This window comes from Salvelinus alpinus, chromosome 22 (genome assembly GCF_045679555.1).
Source record: "Salvelinus alpinus chromosome 22, SLU_Salpinus.1, whole genome shotgun sequence".
NCBI classification, from domain to species: Eukaryota; Metazoa; Chordata; class Actinopteri; order Salmoniformes; family Salmonidae; genus Salvelinus; species Salvelinus alpinus.
Window position 1 is genome coordinate 19,158,859 of NC_092107.1, and position 18,476 is coordinate 19,177,334.

Genomic DNA, 18,476 nt, shown 5'->3' on the forward strand with positions numbered 1-18,476 from the left:
CTTTAAAAAACACTCTGAATCATATGACTGGACAATAATCCAGATAAGATTCAACTAAAGCCTGCAGGACTTGCTTTGTGGAGCGTGGTGTCAAAAAAGCAAAACATCTCTTTACCACGGATCTTTACAACCATTGAATCTACAGTATATGTTTTGACCATGATCATTTACAATCTAAGGTAACACCAAGTCATTTAGTCTCCTCAACTTTGTACCAAATACAATGCTATTATTTTTTAGAGATGTTCAGGACCAGTTTATTACTGGCCACCTTTTTTAAAACTGACTGCAACTCTTTGTTCAGGGTTGCAGTGACTTTCCTAGCTGTGGTTGCTGATGTGTATATGTCTGGAAGAATTTAGATTTTTGACTGTAATGCTCCATTAATTGCACATCTGGCCCTTTAATTGCGCATCTAGCGAGTGAGGAATGTGCAGTCTAATGTGCAGTCTAATGTGCCGGTCCAGCGATGCTGCCGATGCTCATTTCATAGAAAAGTTAGCAAATAACAAATAAAAGATACAAATTATATACTTCTGCCAGGTAAACCTACCTTGCAGTTAACATTTAATTTAAAGGGTTATCACATCAACTGCCTATACAATGAGAGATAGACAAACGCGCGCACCACACGGACAGACTGGGGCAATATTGCTGGAAATTAATTAGCAGATATTGTGTTAGGTTTGGCTTCTTAAGCCAATAGTGGCTAACGAGGGGTGGAATAATGTCAAGTTGCGTTGATTACATAGCAGCTGGGAGATTGCGGTGTCTGATACTTGTGAGATTTGTTTATGGCAGTTTGCGATGGAACACGTGAAAATTGCATATACTTTTAGAATTGTTTGGCGCGCAAGAGACCTGTTGGAGACCCATGGTCTAAATGAATCACTACTTCACTGGCTGCTTTTCTATGGAGAAAGATTGCTGCCCAAATGTAGCAGTACATTAATTCATTTACAACATTTTGACAGCATTCTTTCTATGAAAGTCACAGAGGCAAGGACTAAAGAGGCCCGATACACTTTCAATAATACTGTATATGAAACATATAGATGTGACAGTGTTTGGAAGCTGGGGGGAGGTAGTAGACTGACCTTGTTGGAGTCCTGGATCATCTTGACGTTGTCGGCCCCAAACTTGTCCGAGTAGAGTTTGAGGAGCCTCTGGGAGATCTCGGACAGCCCTGTCAGCTTGGGCTCCTTATAGATGAACTCTTTACTCTCCTCCTCCTCAAAGAAACCCTGTTACAGAAACACCATGTTACCCAACCACCTGTGTGTGTGTGTGTGTGTGTGTTTCTGACTAAGTCACTCTGAATAAGAACTTCTGTTATATGACCAAACTGTAAAATGCAATGCCTGCTTCAATACTTTGAAGAGTATGTATATGTGCGTGTATTGTTTACAACTGTGGCCCATAGATTTCTGTTTCCATCCCTTAGCTGAATATGAATAATCCTTAGCTGGAAAATCTAGGCTCACATCACCCCCTAGTGGTTTAGTGCGCTTCCCTATCAGTCTAGTCATGTGTTTCTTAGTGTCAGGTCAGCTTGTTAGAACACATTCGTAATCATAAAAGGCACTGGCAAAATTGTAATGTTATGTTCTGGATGAAACAGAGGCCATTCAGATGTCAGAGGTCATTCTCAAAGCACCGTTGAGTCAAAGGGCAATGAGGATTATTTTCGGACAGTGTGCTCTTTCCTTAAGAATCAACTCCGTGGCTCTGTCTCAATGAGTCTTTCTTCGATTCCTTGCATCCTATGTCCTCGTCTCTTTCTCAACCGTAGCGGAGGAAAAGGTCCAAGGTAGGGTTGAATGGTGGGAACCCGGTTACTGAGATTTACCGCCCAAAACCACTCCCTTTTCCCGGGATAAATAACAGCGAAAAACCGGTAAATTACAATAAATGATTTATATCAACAGCATGACGTGAAATGGAGCAGTCTTCCCCTCTCGCTCATCAATTCCATTCAAATTGCATCCAAAATAGATAATCCGGTTCAAGATTGATATACAGCTCTGGAACAAATTAAGAGACCACTGCAAAATGATCAGTTTCTCTGGTTTTACTATTTATAGGTATGTGTTTGGGTAAAATGAAAATGTTTGTTTTATTCTATAAACTACTGACAACATTTCTCCCAAATCCCAAATAAAAATATTGTCATTTAGAGCATTTATTTGCAGAAAATGACAACTGGTCAAAATAACAGGAATGGCATAAAGTCACTCAACATCAATGTGAAAGACTGGTGGAGAGCACGCCAAGACGCATGAAAGCTGTGATTGACAATCAGGGTTATTCCACCAAATATTGATTTCTGAACTCTTCCTAAGTTAAACCATTAGTATTGTGTTGTTTAAAAATGAATATGAACTTATTTTCTTTGTATTATTCGAGGTCTGACAACACTGCATCTTTTTTTGTCATTTTCTGCAAATAAATGCTCTAAATGACAATATTTTTATTTGGAATTTGGGAGAAATGTTGTCAGTATTTTATAGAATAAAACAAAAATGTTCATTTTACCCAAACCAAATTCACGGCACCAGAATCACGTGTTCTCTCAGCTTTATCATGGTTTGAACGAGATGTGTAATTCCAGTCCAATAATACAATACAGTACAGTAATACAGTTCACACGCAAAAATATTTGCCTACTGGAGCTAGTTTCATTTATTTACCCAAGAGAGCATATTGGTAGCTACATCTATGGGATTTCATGTTTTTGTTGTTGTGTGTAAGTAGCCTATATATCATATATGTATTGGGTAACAGCACAATCATTTGGGCTTGTTTGGGCTAGGGCTCATACATTAAATACATTTTATGAGCCCTAGCCCAAAAAAGCTCAAATGATTGTGCCGTTATCCAGCATCAGGCTTGAATTTTCAATCAAAGCTCTAATAAGAAACAGATATAGGCCATTTATATGCTTTATATGCATTTTTTTTTTTTTTTTTAAATGTCCCCTCTTTCTCCCCAATTTTGTGGTATCCAATCGGTAGTTAGTCTGCAACTCCCTTACGGACTCGGGAGAGGCGAACGTTGAGAGCCGCGCATCCTCCGAAACATGACCTTGCCTCTTGACACAATGCCCACTTAACCAGGAAGCCAGCCACACCAATGTGTCGGAGGAAACACCGTACCACCTGGCGACCGTGTCAACGGACATCCCGGCCGTTCAAACCCTCCCCTAACCTCGACGACGCTGGGCCAATTGTGCACCGCCCCATGGGTCTCCCGGTGGCGACCGGCTGAGACAGAGCCTGGACTCGAACCAGGATCTCTAGTGGCACAGCTAGCACTGCGATGAGGTTCCTTAGACCTCTGCACCACTCAGGAGGCCCTGCTTTATGTGCTTTTGAATGACACTTCCGGTTTTGGCAGGAAATACCGGGATACCCGGGAAGAAAGTGATTTACTCTAGGGATGGAACATTTGTAAAATCCCGGGAATATATTCAAACCCTAGTCCAAGTTCCCTCCACTCGGACCCTCGGTTTGGAGAAGGAGGCTGCGAGGAGAGGGGATGCGAGGAATCGAGGAGAGATGAATTGAGAAAGAGCCCTCCATTCCAGCATTCATTACCAGGGACGTATTCATAAAGTGTCTCAGAGTAGAAGTGCTGATCTAGGATCAGGTCGCCCCTCTAATTCATTATGACTTAAGAGATCCTAAAAGCATCAGTCCTACTCTGAGATGTTTTGTGAATACAGGCCCTGGTCTGGCCTGCCTGCATGTATGCTGCTATGTCATCTTGACACCAACTGTTCTAAGATCTGTTCACAGGAGCTAGAGATTAGAGATTGGGATCGTTGAAGGGAAAAAATATTACTGAAGATTATAGGATGTGGGTATCGGGGTAGGTATCCGGGTTGGGATAAATTCTATTTAAACTCCTTCAACTCAGGAAGTAAACTGACATTCCAATTCCCTTATTCATTTCCTCATTTCTTTTCAATGAGGGACATTTTCATTCCGCTTTATTCTGAATTGATATAGAATCAACCCCAAACCCCGGTAGGTATACATATCATATAGAAGAGCATATCAATATGTATACAGCATATATTTTAGAAGACAGGTTAGAGAAGTTACTACCGGTGAAGGGAGAAGAGAGAAGGCAGGAAACAAAAAGAGAGACAAAAACTTACCGCAATCTTGATACAGAAAAACCAAAAGGAAGAAAAGAAAAAGAGCAGATGGAGGAATTAAAGAGACCGACTAGAGACAAGTTGTGATCCACCCCTCTCCCCATTCACCAAAGATTAAATGTCTAAAGGATTCAGGCTCTTCTAAGATGAGTCCAACCAGCTTACTGAATGTAGGAGTTATGCGACAAAAGACAGATACTCGGTGAGAATACCTATGGGACTGGGTTTGTACCAGAGGGCTATAGCTATAGCATGTATGCTGCAGATGTGGAGGCTATCAAGCTCGTCAACGCTAGTAGAAGCTAGTTGAAGCTAGTAGAAGCTAGTAGAAGCTAGTTGAAGCTAGTTGAAGCTAGTTGAAGCTAGTTTAGCATTGCGGTGTGACGTCATTTCTCCTCCCGAGACCTGAAGGATTGAATCCCGGAGCAGGGATGGTACACGCTAGCCTGAGTGCCAGTCTGTGTGCGCGATCCAGATCGATGCCAAACATGACAATAAGTAACAAGGAGTTTGTATGATAGCACAAACAGACTGGCACACAGGCTAGGAACATGGTAAACACACACCTTTCTATAAGGTGTGTTTGTCATTGTCATCCGTGGCTCTGATGGCACTTACCAGTCCATAGAACGCCACGCGGTAGTATCGGCCAAAAAGACGCTTCTCAGAGTTCACGACCTCTGTCACCTTCAGGTAGGAGCGGTGGATGTCGTAGTACAGCTCCGATAGCCTCTGTGGATCACACACAAAATGTCAATCACAACTATCCCCTCCCTGTCCGAGTGTCTCTGGCCTGGTAAAGAAACAACCCTGTCCGATCCACCCAGTCACCTTGAAATCTCGTCTCTTCTCAAAGACGGCAATGACGGGCTTGTTGATATCGGCGATGAGCTCGTGCCTCTCAGACTTCCACAGGTAGTCCACACACAGCTCCAGCTGCTCCACTAGAGTATCCTACATACACAGGAAGTACAGGGCGCAAGAGAAGAAGAAAAGTAGATAGATTAATCTATACAAGAAACTACATGGACGCATCTCAAATATCATCCTTCTCTTGTCAGGTTCTGCATTGTATTGTCATTGAACGACCTTCCAAATCTGAGCTGAAAAATCTATACAATTCTTTGTACTGGACCCAGTAGGGGTGAGGGTACCTCGGTGTAGGGGGTATCTTGAGTCCCTGTGTCCTCTTTCATGGCCCCCTCTTCCTTCACGTTTGGTGAGATGCACAGGAAGGCCGCCCAGCCCATGGAGAACGACGCTGAGGTTTAGACACAGGATATGACATCAGAGAAGGAGGGACACCACGGAGCGAGAGCTCAAAGGAACAACATGTTGTCACTCTCTTCTTTATGCTTGTGTGCATGTTATCATCCGATGGTATGAACCCATACACCAGACACTCTCGCTAACACACACACACACACACACACACACACACACACACACACACACACAAACAACACACACACAACACACACACACACACACTAAGACTGTGGTACTTAACATTCCTTGTGTTCCATATCAACAAACCTCAAACAAAGAGCAGTAACTCCATTCATTGTGAACGTGCTTTCTTTACACATATCAAGTGAAACTTGGGTGGACATCAATATAGGCATCTCTCAAAAGGCAAGGTAGACCACAGACATCCAGACATCTTTCAATAGTAAATTCAAAATCAGTGGACTTCAAAACATTATACCTGCCTGTACTCCATTCTGTTAGTCTTTTGAGTCATAGGGTTTGTTCAGCATACCACTTAGAATGCATGTCCAATACATTGCTTCATTCTAAGTGGTATTGCAAAGCCATTTCAGTGGACTTCAAAACATTACACTGTGCACCTGTAAAAATGTGGACTCCATTCTGCTAGATGCAGTCAAAGATTGGTCCTAGTGTTTTTAAGTAAACTAGTTTTCACTATCTATATTATATACTGTATGTAGATTATGTGTACGTTCTATATACTCTGTTTATTGCTGTCAGCACCATTTCACAACGTTAAATTCCTGGTAGATGTAAATGTACTTGGTGAAGAAAGTTCTGATTCTGGAGTAATCGTAGCTTGAATCCCCCCCACCCTTTACGCATCCCTGTTCCATGGCCGGCCCCAGGGTCGGCACACTCACTTTCTCCATCTCGGGGGGTTAGTAAGGGGCTACAGTTATTGACATTGGGCTCCTCAGGAACCACACTTGACATCCTGGCCTTGTCAGGTTTCCAGTAGCCTGCGTTATAAGGAGGAATATAGGAGTTTACTCGACACAATTTAACTTTCCACTTGCTGTTTTGACCTTTTTTCACTTCACGACAAGCCAGTGCTTTACAGGGCATGCTTTCCACACACGGCGAGCGGCGGCGGAAAGCGAGAGCGAGAGATGACGGCTCATGCTCTGGAACGGTGAAGCGCGGGCTAGCAAGCACACACACGTGCAGATGGAGACACCGCGTTCCCATGTCGTAGTAGTGCATACTAGACATGAGAGGAGGGGAAGTCGCACTCACAGCAGCAGACGCTGGCTACGTCCCAAATGGCACCCTATCCACTCTTTACCCTCTCATACACAAACATAGGGTGCTATTTGGGACGCAGCCTATGTTTGTGTACGAGAGAGTAAAGAGTGGATGGCCAGTACTGTAGCACATAGAGGTCTCTGTGCGCTGATTGGACGATGTCATTGTTTTCCAGACAGTGGGGTTGTGACACACAAAACTCAGCTCTGACTAACCTCTCTTCTCACACCCAAATAAGTCATATGCCAACACACAAAAGCATGCACAGTGTATAACAAATCCACAAGCGTATACATGCATACACACAGCCGCACACGGGACACAAGCATGCCCGCACAGACACACACGCACACACACATCAACCCACTCATACCATTTCCACCCCTACACGCGCAGACAAAGGCGTTAGAAACAAATGTTTGCGCATAGAGGCTATAGTAGCCATATGCACACGGTGCTGAATGATGATGTCACACATGCTGTCCAGCCAATCGGTGGGCAGAGGGGCCAGAAGACTCACAAGCAGTGGTTAGAGGTTCTCCACACGCACACGCTAGAGAGCAGACGCACGCACACACACACATCTGCAGAAGCTTGTCAGCAGCACTGGCATGTTGGCGGCCCACCGGGCTGTGCTCACCTCTCCTCTTGAGGGACTCAGCGATCAGGGCGGAGATGTGGATGTAACACATGGCCGCCTGAGGGACAGAGGAACAGGAGGAAAAGAGGTGAACAGTTTAATCACAGATACCAACACATCATTAACTAGGCGTCCCACAGTAGGAGCGCTGATCTAGGATCAGTTCTAACTTTGAGATCACAATTAATAAGATTACATGGACAGGGGGGAGATGATTCTAGATCAGTACTCGTACTCTGAGATGCTCTGATATGGCCCCTGAACACTATCACAGTGTAACAACCCTAGTCTTGGCAAGTGCATTATAAACACTGTGGCAGTCTCAAGTAGTTTGAATTACCCCCTAAAAACGTTTCAATGTTGTCAGAGGTGGGTTGGTACAGTGGGTATCATAAGTATCTACCCCACTTAGATTTCTTAACATTTTATTGTATTACAAAGTGGGCTGTGAAGGAAAATGTTATGTTTGTGCTTTTCTAATAACCAATTTGACTGGGTTCATGCAAGTGACTTTGGGAGGAATCCTCACTGTCAGTATAAGCAATTTGGCTGTATGCCCAGAACATTGCATTGAGAACGAAGAGGGATATCTCAATTTCAAGATGAAGTCACATGCATGAACCAAAAGTGAATGATTAATTAATTATGAATAATGAATCATGTAAATCATGCAAATATAACTTGCCTGTGTAAGCAGTATATAACTAACAGGACTGCCCCGACGGAGCTCCCGACTAACATGTACTATGGTGCATTAAGTTTCTCCAGCTTGCTGATAATAAAGAATGATTCATTTAATATTGACTTCAGGTGTCCCTGGTGGTAATTTCCACGAGAGCTTAAAATTGATTTAATTATTTAAAAAATTGGCAACGATCTACACAAACTACTCTTTAATGTCAAAGTACGGGAAAAAATTCTAACATTTCTTAAAAAGTAATGAAAAATTAGACACTAATATTCCTTGATTAGATCAGTATTCACCCCCGAGTCAATTCGCATACCACCCCAACAGATCCACAGATGACGCAATCTCAATCACACACCACACTGCCCTTTCCCACCTGGACAAAAGGAACACCTATGTGGGAATGCTGTTCACTGACTACAGCTCAGCGTTCAACACCATAGTGCACACAAAGCTAATCACTAAGCTAAGGACCACGGGACTAAACACCTCCCTCTGCAACTGGATCCTGGACTTCCTGACGGGCCGCCCCAGGTGGTAAGGGTAGGCAACAACACATCTGCCATGCTGATCCTCAACACTGGGGCCTCTTAGGGGTGTGTACTTGGTCCTCTGTAGTGGAGCAGGTCGAGAGTTTCAAGTTCCTTGGTGTCCACATCACCAACAATCTATCATGGTCCAAACACACCAAGACAGTTGTGAAGAGGGCACGACAAAACCTTTTCCCCCTCAGGAGACTGAAATGAATTGGCATGGGTCCTCAGATCCTCAAAAAGTTCTACAGCTGCACCATCGAGAGCATCCTGACCAGGTGCATCACCGCCTGGTATGGCAACTGCTCGGCATCTGACCGTAAGGCGCTACAGAAGGTAGTGCGTACGGCCCAGTACATCACTGGGGCCAAGCTTCCTGCAATCCAGGACCTACATAAAAGGCGGTGTCAGAGGAAAGTCCATAAAATTGTCAAAGACTCCGGTCACCCAAGTCATAGACTGTTTCTGTGCTACTGCACGGCAAGCGCTACCAGAGCACCATGTCTAGGACCAAAAGGCTCCTTAACAGCTTCTACCCCAAGCCGTAAGACTGCTGAACAATTACTCAAATGGACACCGGACTATTACATTGACACCCCCCCCATTTGTTTTGTACACTGCTGCTACTCACTGTTTATTATCTGGAGAAGTTTCAACTGTGCCGGACAGATGGCAGGCGTTGTGGCGTTGTGCAGGCAAGCGGTTTGCTAATGTCAACATTGTGAATAGAGTGCCCCATGGTGGCGGTTGGGTTATGATATGGGCAGGCATAAGCTAAGGACAACAAACACAATTGCATTTTATCGATGGCAATTTGAATGCACAGATATACCGTGAAGAGATCCTGAGGCCCATTGTCGTGCCATTCATCTGCTACCATCACCTCATGTTTCAGCATGATAATACCTCAAGGATCTGTACACAACTCCTGGACACTGAAAATGTCCCAGCTCTGCCATGGCCTGCATACTCACCAAACATGTAACCCATTGAGCATGTTTAGGATGCTCTGGATCAACGTGTACAACAGTGTGTTCCAGTCCCCGCCAATATCCAGCAACTTCTCATAGCCATTGAAGAGGAGCGGCACAACATTCCACAGTCCACAATCAACAGCCTGATCAACTCTATATGAAGGAGATGTGTCGTGCTGCACGAGGCAAATGGTGGTCTGATCCACGCCCCTACCTATCATTAAGGTATCTGTGAACAACAGGTGTATGCATATCTGTATTCCCAGTCATGTGAAATCCATAGACTATGGCCTAATTTATTTATTTAAATTGACTGATTTCCTTATATGAACTGTAACTCAGTAAAATCTTTGAAATTGTTGCACACTGCGTTTATCTTTTTGTTCAGTGAATACTTATGCCACGCCTATATTTTTGTTATTTAATTTGTAAACATTTGTAGAATTTACTTTTCACTTTCACATTATGGAGTATTTTGTGTAGATTATGACAAAAAATAAAGCAACAAAATGTGAAAAGGGGGGGGGTGACTACTTATGATACCCACTGTACACATCTCTGCACCCTATACATAACATAACATAACATCACATAACATAACCTATAACATATCCCAGTAACCCAGTCCTACTGTACCTCGGAGAGGTCTCCGTTGCGGACGTGTATCTTGGCCATGCTCTCCAGCCAGGTGCGCCGGAGCTCAGGCGTGCTGGCGTAGGAGTTGGCCAGGCTGTACTGCAGGTCCACCAGCATCTCCGGGTCCTTCTCGTGCTCCTTCATCTGGGACGTGGCCATCAGCACCGTGCGGATCCGCTTGGTCAAGTCTTTCACCTCGGCAGGGAACGGTGTGTTCTGGGAGTGCGGATGGATCATACATACTGACATCACACTTCATAAAAGGTTGATTATTCTTTTCGTGGTAAACAAGGACAAAGGACAAGGACAAACAAGGTTTTTGGCTTCTGTGAGGCTCAGTTACAGACACAATGTACATGACGTCACATCAGATCAAACACGGGCAGTATGCACAATCGCAGCATATACAAACATTATTAGTCACTAGAGGGAGTTAAGAGAGGAATCACAAACTCACTTCCTCAACACTAGGTCTGACTCCCAAATGCCATCCTATTTGCCATGTATGCAACAAGGCAGGTCCTACAAGCCCTGTGTTTATTTCGCACCTGGACTACTGTTCAGTCGTGTGGTCAGGTGCCACAAAGAGGGACTTTGGAAATTTGCAGTTGGCTCAGAACAGGGCAGCACGGCTGGCCCTTAAAAGTACACGGAGCGCTAACATGCATGTCAGTCTCTCATGGCTCAGAGTGGAAGAGAGATTGACTTCGTCATTACTTGTTCCTGTAAGAGGTGTTGAGAAGCTGAATGTACCGAGCTGTCTGTTTAAAATACTAGCACACAGCTCGGACACCCATGCATACCCCACAAGACATGCCACCAGAGGTCTCTTCACAGTCCCTAAGTCCAGAACAGACTATGGGAGGTGCACAGTACTACATAGAGCAATGGCTACATGGAACTCTATTCCACATCAGGTAACTGATGCAAGCAATAGCATCATATTTAAAAAGCAGGTAAAAATACACCTTATGGAACAGCGGGGACTGTGAAGTAACACAAACATAGGCACAGACACATGAATACACACACATGAGAACACGCACAAGTGCACATGGATTTTGCATTGTAGATATGTGGTAGTGGAGTATGGGCCTGAGGGTAGACAGTGTGTTGTGAATGCTGTAATGAATGTATTGTAATGTTTTTTTAAATGGTATAACTGCCTTAATTTTGCCGGAAGAGAAAGGTGGTAAAAATTGTCAAAGACACGCGAGTCATAGACTGTTCTCTCTGCTACTGCACGAACTCTTTTGACTCATCACATACGCTGCTGTTACTGTTTATTATCTATCCTGTTGCCTAGTCACTTTATCGCTACCTATATCTACATACAGTATCTACCTCAATTACCTAATAGTCCTGCACATCCACTCTGTACTAGTGCCCAGTGTATATAGCCAAGTTATCGTTACTCATTGTGTTTTTATTCCTCGTGTTATTATCTTTCAATTTTTCCAGTTTTTTTCTCTTTGCATTGTTGGGAAGGGCCCGTAAGTAAGCATTTCACTGTTAGTCTACACCTGTTGTTTATGAAACATGTGACAGATTTGCAGTTTACAACAGATCTATAGCAATTCTACACATTTTGCCATAGGAGGGAGAGAATATTTTGCTTTTTTAAAGCTAGTTTGCTGCAATTCTACACATTTTTCCATGGGGCGGAGAGAAGATTTAGCAATTGTATAACTCATTTCATGCACTATTTTTAGTTTTAGAGGTCATTTCTTCCAATTCGACTAATTATGCCATAGGGTGGAAAGAAATGTGTGCAGTTTTTCATATGATATCTGAGTGAGACTGACTACTAATTGGACCTTGGTTACTACAAGTTAAGATAGCTGGCCGCTAGACTAACTTACCAATCTAATTTTCATGTTTCTGACGTGGGCTAATTGAGTGACTATCAATGACTGACATAAGAGAAAAACTGCTGAACAACCAAATTTTGAAATTGCACCTTGTGTATTCTACTATTCTACCTCGGAACAGTAAGTTGAGACCCCGACTGAGTTCCCCCGCCAGTTGCCCACCCCTGATTTATACAGTAGTGGATTATAAAGGGAATAGGGTGCCATTTGGGACGCAGAACAATTCTCAGTCCAGTCCCTGTTCTCACCTTGAGAGGAGCATCTCCGTTGGCAAAGTTATTGATGATGGCCAGAGACTGTTGGAAGCGTGAGCCCCCGATGCCAGCATCCGCTATCAGCTGACTCACTGCCTTGATCAACTGAAAGGACGGAGAAGCGAGAGGAGAGAAAGAGAGTGAAGGGGACGCTAATCACAACCGCTCTGAAACAGGGTGGCGACGGGTGTGTGTATGGTCTCTGATCGGCTGCTAAACAGTCTGTTTCAGAGGTAAACGCAGCCATAGAAACATCCCGGCCTTTATCTATCTAGGCCCTGTGTACACCACACAAAACAGTGAAATAAAGATCTGAAGATCTAAAGATCTGGTGCGCACACACACACACACACACACACACACACACACACACACACACACACACACACACACACACACACACACACACACACACACACACACACACACACACACACACACACACACACACACACACACCGCCCCCCCACCTCCACCCACCTCCACCCCAAGAACCACACCCCACATGCACATCCCCCCACCCCCGCTGGCTGACCTGTAGGTGGGAGCGGACGATGGACTTCCCCTTGGTGAACTCAAAGTTTTTCCTCATGAAGAAGTAGAGGAGTGCAGAGGCCTCAGTCTGGGTGGAGCTGGAGCGGTGGTTACAACACTTCAGGATCTCGTAGCACAGGCAGCCACACAGGTCCGCTTTACCCTGGAAGAACGCAGAGGGGAACTATAGAGAGAGAGAGAGAGGGTGTAAGGAAAGAGACAGAGAGAAGAGATGGGGGAGGAAGAAAGAGAGAAAAAGCAAGAGGGAGTAAGTTGGGAGAGAGAGTGGGGGGTATAGGGAGGGAGAGAAAGGAAGAGAAAGAGTGAGAAAGAGCGAGAGACAAGGAGAGAGGAGAGAGAGACGAGGAGAGAGAGAGCTCAGCATCAGTAATGTACTATGAATACATTCTGTGTCCATAAATTCAGTTAGTGTGTATGTGTGTGAGCGCTATCAGCTAGTGCAGAGACCTTCTGTATGAAGAGGCGCAGGGCAGCAAAGACGTGTCTCAGGGTGCTGGTGGACTGATTGATCTGGAAGAACAGGAGGTAGGTGTCGAACACCTTCCTCATCAGCAGGTTCTGACCCTCGTCCTGCAGTAACTGTTTCTGTGGGAGAGAAAGAACAACAATCAACATATGTCCTTCCCAAATGGCATCCTCTTCCTAATCTCGTCCACCAGATGGCTCTGCGGTACAAATTGAGTCTGGGGACAAGGTTACCCTATTCCCTATATAGTGCACTATTTTTGACCAGGGCCTATAGTGCTCTTGTCAAAAGTAGTGCACTATATAGAGAAAATGGTGCCATTTGGGACGCAGCCATAATATGAATTACAAATGGCTCCGGTCAAAAGACAGACAAAACAGCATGTCTGGGTTGCTTTACAGAGTATAGCAATTGTAGGAATTCTGGGGCAGCCAACTTGAGAATTGAGGAGTGCACAGTAACCTACAAGAACAACAGAAGATAAAATCACCAACTTGGAATACAAACTGAATATCTCGGATTGAGTGAAGTGAAACAATAATGATTAGTGAAACAGAGCGGTATTTAGTGTGGATTCCATGTGGAAAAGTCACTGTAGTTCTTAGTAATAATCACAAGGTGGCAGTGGCGTATTAAAATTTGCTCTCATGATTGGCCGGTCTAGGATTGCAAAATTCCCCCACAATTCCCAGGTTTTCCAGAAATCCCGGTTGGAGGACTCACAGACTTCCTGTTTATTCCCTTGTGATTCCAGGAGTCTTCCAACTGGAATTTCTGGGAAACCTGGGAATTTTGAGAAAGTGTCCAGAATTGAGCAACCGTATCATGTCTCTAGGTTGTAGAGATCGGTGTTGGATCATTCAGACAGTGGTCAGTGTTGTCGTCTGACCTTGTGGTGATGGACAAAGAGGCCCAGAACATCCAGTACGATGAGGGCCACCTCGGTGGACAGATTGGCCTCGATGTCCGTCGGGCTCAGGTGGTCACCCTCTGGGATGTTCCCATCTGAGGGAAGGACAGGAAAGGGGCAATGATACAGCAGCACAGCAAGAAACAACACAAAATCCTAACCCTAGCAGTAACCCTCACACACCTAACAACAGAACAGTAATAGCTAAGTACTGTTAGCACTGTAATGGCTGAGAAATAGCACAATTGACGGTTGGTAAGAATAAAAACGCTATTGGCCTAGGACAACAAAAGCTAACTAACTAACCACATTAATGTGAACTATGTGAATTAAACAGTTTTAAAATGGGACCGGGGTGGCAGTGCCCATTGATGTTGGGTGAGTGGGCGTAATTGGGGGGGGGGGACATTACCTGTCTCCATCATCTGCAGCAGCTTGGGGTTGGTCAGGGCGTTCTTGGCCCGGATGATGGGCATGGTCTGGGAGCGTGCGTGCCGATGGCCGTCCTGTCCTGACATCATCCTGGTGACCAGAAGGTCAGGGGTTAGAGGTCAGAGGGTCAACACATAACTCTCAACCTCGCAAGTCGGGGTGGTGTTCAGCAGGGATGAAACAGGTGCAAGTGGTTTGAAACGAAGGAGATACTCTGTGAACTTGACCAATATGAACGCTCATTTTATACGTTTTATCTGCCTTGAAAACATCCTGTAATTCTGCACTGCGGTCTAATCCCAAATGGACCCCTAGACCCTACGACCTATGCACTTGTGGAGATCTGAGAGGATGTGATTGGTAGAAACAATCCACTTAACCTATCAAAGGGCAAGTAGGAGCACGTATTGATAGCACCTGTCAAATCCAAATCAGATCTCCACAAGTGCATAGGATGTAGTCCAGGGGTCCATTTGGGATTGGTCCTAAGTGTGTGAAAATGTCTAAGAAAACATTATCACCTGTAACGTGACAACAAACAGGTTAATGCAACCATATAGTTAAAAGGGATTGCTGTTAAGACAGGGATTCTATTTTTAATGGGGGAGGATTTGCAGACAACGGACTAGCCAATTACACCACGCCACACGTATGGTAGACACTGAGGGGCATGATGGGAAAACAGAGTGGCCGCCACACTATCACATGACACACTCACAATGTCCACCATGGATGGTCACGTGTTCAGGACCATGAAGACAACACTGATGAACAGCAATGATGAACTAAACTCATAACAGGACGAATGGTGAACACAAACTCAGCTGTTTTAAGTCCTACTTATAGTTTACTGGACTAAAAATGTATAGTTTACTGGAGACATTATTTATATATTACTGGACAAAAAAGTCACGTTCTAAATAAATCCTTTCCATCTCTATCACTCAACTCCATTTTAAAACCACCTGGCTACTGTTACATACAGTTCCTATAGAAAGTCTTGAACTTTTTTCACCTTTTGTTGCTTTACAAAGTGGGATAAAATTGATTTAATAGTATTTTTTTTCCATCAATCTACACAAATTACTCTAATGTCAAAGAAAAATGTTTAAAAAAACGTTTTGATTCATGACAAATAAAACACTAATACACAGTTGAAGTCGGAAGTCTACATACACTTAGGTTGGAGTCATTAAAACTCATTTTTCAACCACTCCACAAACTTCTTGTTAAGAAACTATAGTTTTGGCAAGTCGAGTTAGGACATTTACTTTGTGCATAACACAAGTCATTTTTCCAACAATTGTTTACAGACAGATTATTTCACGTATAATTCACTGTATCACAATTCCAGTGGGTCAGAAGTTTACATCCACGAAATTGACTGTGCCTTTAAACAGCGTGGAAAATTCCAGAAAAAGATGTCATGGCTTTAGAAGGTTCTGATAGGCTAATTGACATAATTTGAGTCAATTGGAGGTGTACCTGTGGATGTATTTCAAGGCTTACCTTCAAACTCAGTGCCTCTTTGCTTGACATCATGGGAAAATCAAAAGAAATCAGCCAAGACCTCAGAAAAACAATTGTAGACCTCCACAAGTCTGGTTCATCCTTAAGGAGCAATTTCCAAACGCCTGAAGGTACCACGTTCATCTGTACAAACAATAGTACGCAAGTATAAACACCATGGGACCACACAGCCGTCATACCGCTCAGGAAGGAGACGCGTTCTGTCTCCTAGAGATGAACGTACTTTGGTGCGAAAAGTGCAAATCAATCCCAGAACAACAGCAAAGGACCTTGTGAAGATGCTGGAGGAAACAGGTACAAAATTATCTATAGCCACAGTAAAACGAGTCCTATATCGACATAACCTGAAAGGCCGCTCAGCAAGGAAGAAGCCACTGCTCCAAAACCGACATAAAAAAGCCAGACTACGGTTTGCAACTGCACATGGGGACAAAGATCATACTTTTTGGAGAAATGTCCTCTGGTCTGATGAAACAAAAATAGAACTGTTTGGCCATAATGACCATCGTTATGTTTGGAGGAAAAAGGGGGAGGCTTGCAAGCTGAAGAACACCATTCCAACCGTGAAGCACGGGGGTGGCAGCATCATGTTGTGGGGGTGCTTTGCTGCAGGAGGGACACTCTTTCTCTTCCTTTCTCTCCCTCCCTATTCCCCCACTCTCTCTCTCTCTCCCTACTTACTCCCTATTTCCCTGTCTTGCTTTTTCTCTCTTTTTCTTCCTCCCCCATCTCTTCTCTATCTCTTTCCTTACACCCTCTCTCTCTCTAGTTCCCCTCTGCATTCTTCCAGGGTAAAGCGGACCAAAAGGCAATTTAAAGGCAATGCTACCAAATACTAATTGAGTGTATGTAAACTTCTGACCCACTGGGAATGTGATGAAAGAAATAAAAGCTGAAATAAATTATTCTCTCAACTATTATTCTGACAATTCAAATGTTTTAAATAAAGTGGTGATCCTAACTGACATAACAGGGAATTTTTACTAGGATTAAATGTCAGGAATTGCGAAAAACTGAGTTTAAATGTATTTGGCTAAGGTGTATGTAAACTTCCAACTTCAACTGTACCTTGATTAGATAAGTATTCACCCCCCTGTGTCAATACATGTTGGAAACACGTTTGGCAACAGTTACAGCTGTGAAGCTTCTTAAGAACTTTGCACACCTACTTGTATTGTCCATTATTCTTTAAAAAAATTATTCAAGCTCTGTCAAGGTGTTGGGGATCATGGCTAGACAGCAATTTTCAAGTCTTGCCATATATTTTCAAGCATATTTAAGCAAAAATGGCAACTTGGCCATTCAGGAACATTCACTGCCTTCTTGGTAAGAAACTCCAATGTAGATTTGGCTTTGTGTAGGTTATTGTCATGCTGAAAAGTGAATTCCTCTTCCAGTCAGTGTCTGGTGTAAAGCAGACTGAAGCAGGTTTTCCTATGCTTAGCACCATCCCATTTATTTTCATCCTGAAAAACTCCACAGTCTGCTGATGTCAAGAATACTCATACCATGATGCAGCCACCACAATGCTTGAAAAAAGGAGGTAGTTACACAGTGATGTGTTTTGTTGGATTTTCTCCAAACATAAGGCTTTTCATTTTGGCCAAAAAGTGTATTCCTTTGCCATTTTCGCTTCTTCTTCAGTATTACTTTAGTGCCTTGTTGCATGGAATATTTGTATTATGTATATTTGTATTCTTCTATTCACTCTGTCATTTAGGTCATTATTGTAGAGTCACTACAATGTTGTTGATCCATCCTCAGTTTTCTCCCATCCCAGCCATTGAACTCTTGCACTTTAACACATCCACAGCATAATTATTAACTTGACCGTGCTTAAAGATCTGTGCTTGAAATTCAATACTTGACTGAGGGACCATATAGATATTGTATGGGGGACAGAGGGGGGTAATCATTCAAAAATCATGTCAACCCTTGTTATTTCACACAGAGTGAGTCCATATAAGTGATTATGTGATTTGTTAAGCCAAATTTGACTTCTGAAGTAATTTAGGCTTGCCTAAACAAAGTGGGTGAATACTTATGCAACGACTATATTTTAGTTATTTAATTATTATTCATTTGTAAAAATGCGTAGAATGTCCTTTTCACTTTGACATTATGGAGTATTTTGTGTAGATCAAAATTACAATTAAATACATTTTAATTCCACTTTGTAACGCAACAAAATGTTTAAAAAAAAAAAAAGTTGAAGGGGATATAGACTTTCTATAGGCACTGTAAATAATATTTCTAGTATTACTGTAAGTCCAGTGATCCTTATCTGACATGCATAAGAACATGT

At 43.4% G+C, this 18,476-nt stretch overlaps 1 protein-coding gene across 7 annotated transcripts in view; it reads right to left on the reverse strand.

Annotated features, from left to right (window-relative positions):
* Positions 1-18,476, reverse strand: part of LOC139549193 (dedicator of cytokinesis protein 10-like) — a 177,577-nt gene that overhangs the window by 14,573 nt on the left and 144,528 nt on the right. For 6 of the 7 annotated variants that reach the window (XM_071359390.1, XM_071359389.1, XM_071359394.1 and 3 more), the window contains 12 exons: positions 14,622-14,731; positions 14,189-14,304; positions 13,281-13,418; positions 12,814-12,996; positions 12,273-12,383; positions 10,154-10,369; positions 7,323-7,380; positions 6,298-6,396; positions 5,317-5,423; positions 4,994-5,116; positions 4,781-4,894; positions 1,098-1,244 (listed from right to left, as the gene is read on the reverse strand). In XM_071359390.1, coding sequence (XP_071215491.1) covers positions 1,098-1,244; positions 4,781-4,894; positions 4,994-5,116; positions 5,317-5,423; positions 6,298-6,396; positions 7,323-7,380; positions 10,154-10,369; positions 12,273-12,383; positions 12,814-12,996; positions 13,281-13,418; positions 14,189-14,304; positions 14,622-14,731 — 1,522 coding nt within the window. The remainder of the gene's footprint in view (positions 1-1,097; positions 1,245-4,780; positions 4,895-4,993; positions 5,117-5,316; positions 5,424-6,297; positions 6,397-7,322; positions 7,381-10,153; positions 10,370-12,272; positions 12,384-12,813; positions 12,997-13,280; positions 13,419-14,188; positions 14,305-14,621; positions 14,732-18,476) is intronic. The other variant, XM_071359393.1, reaches the window with a different exon arrangement.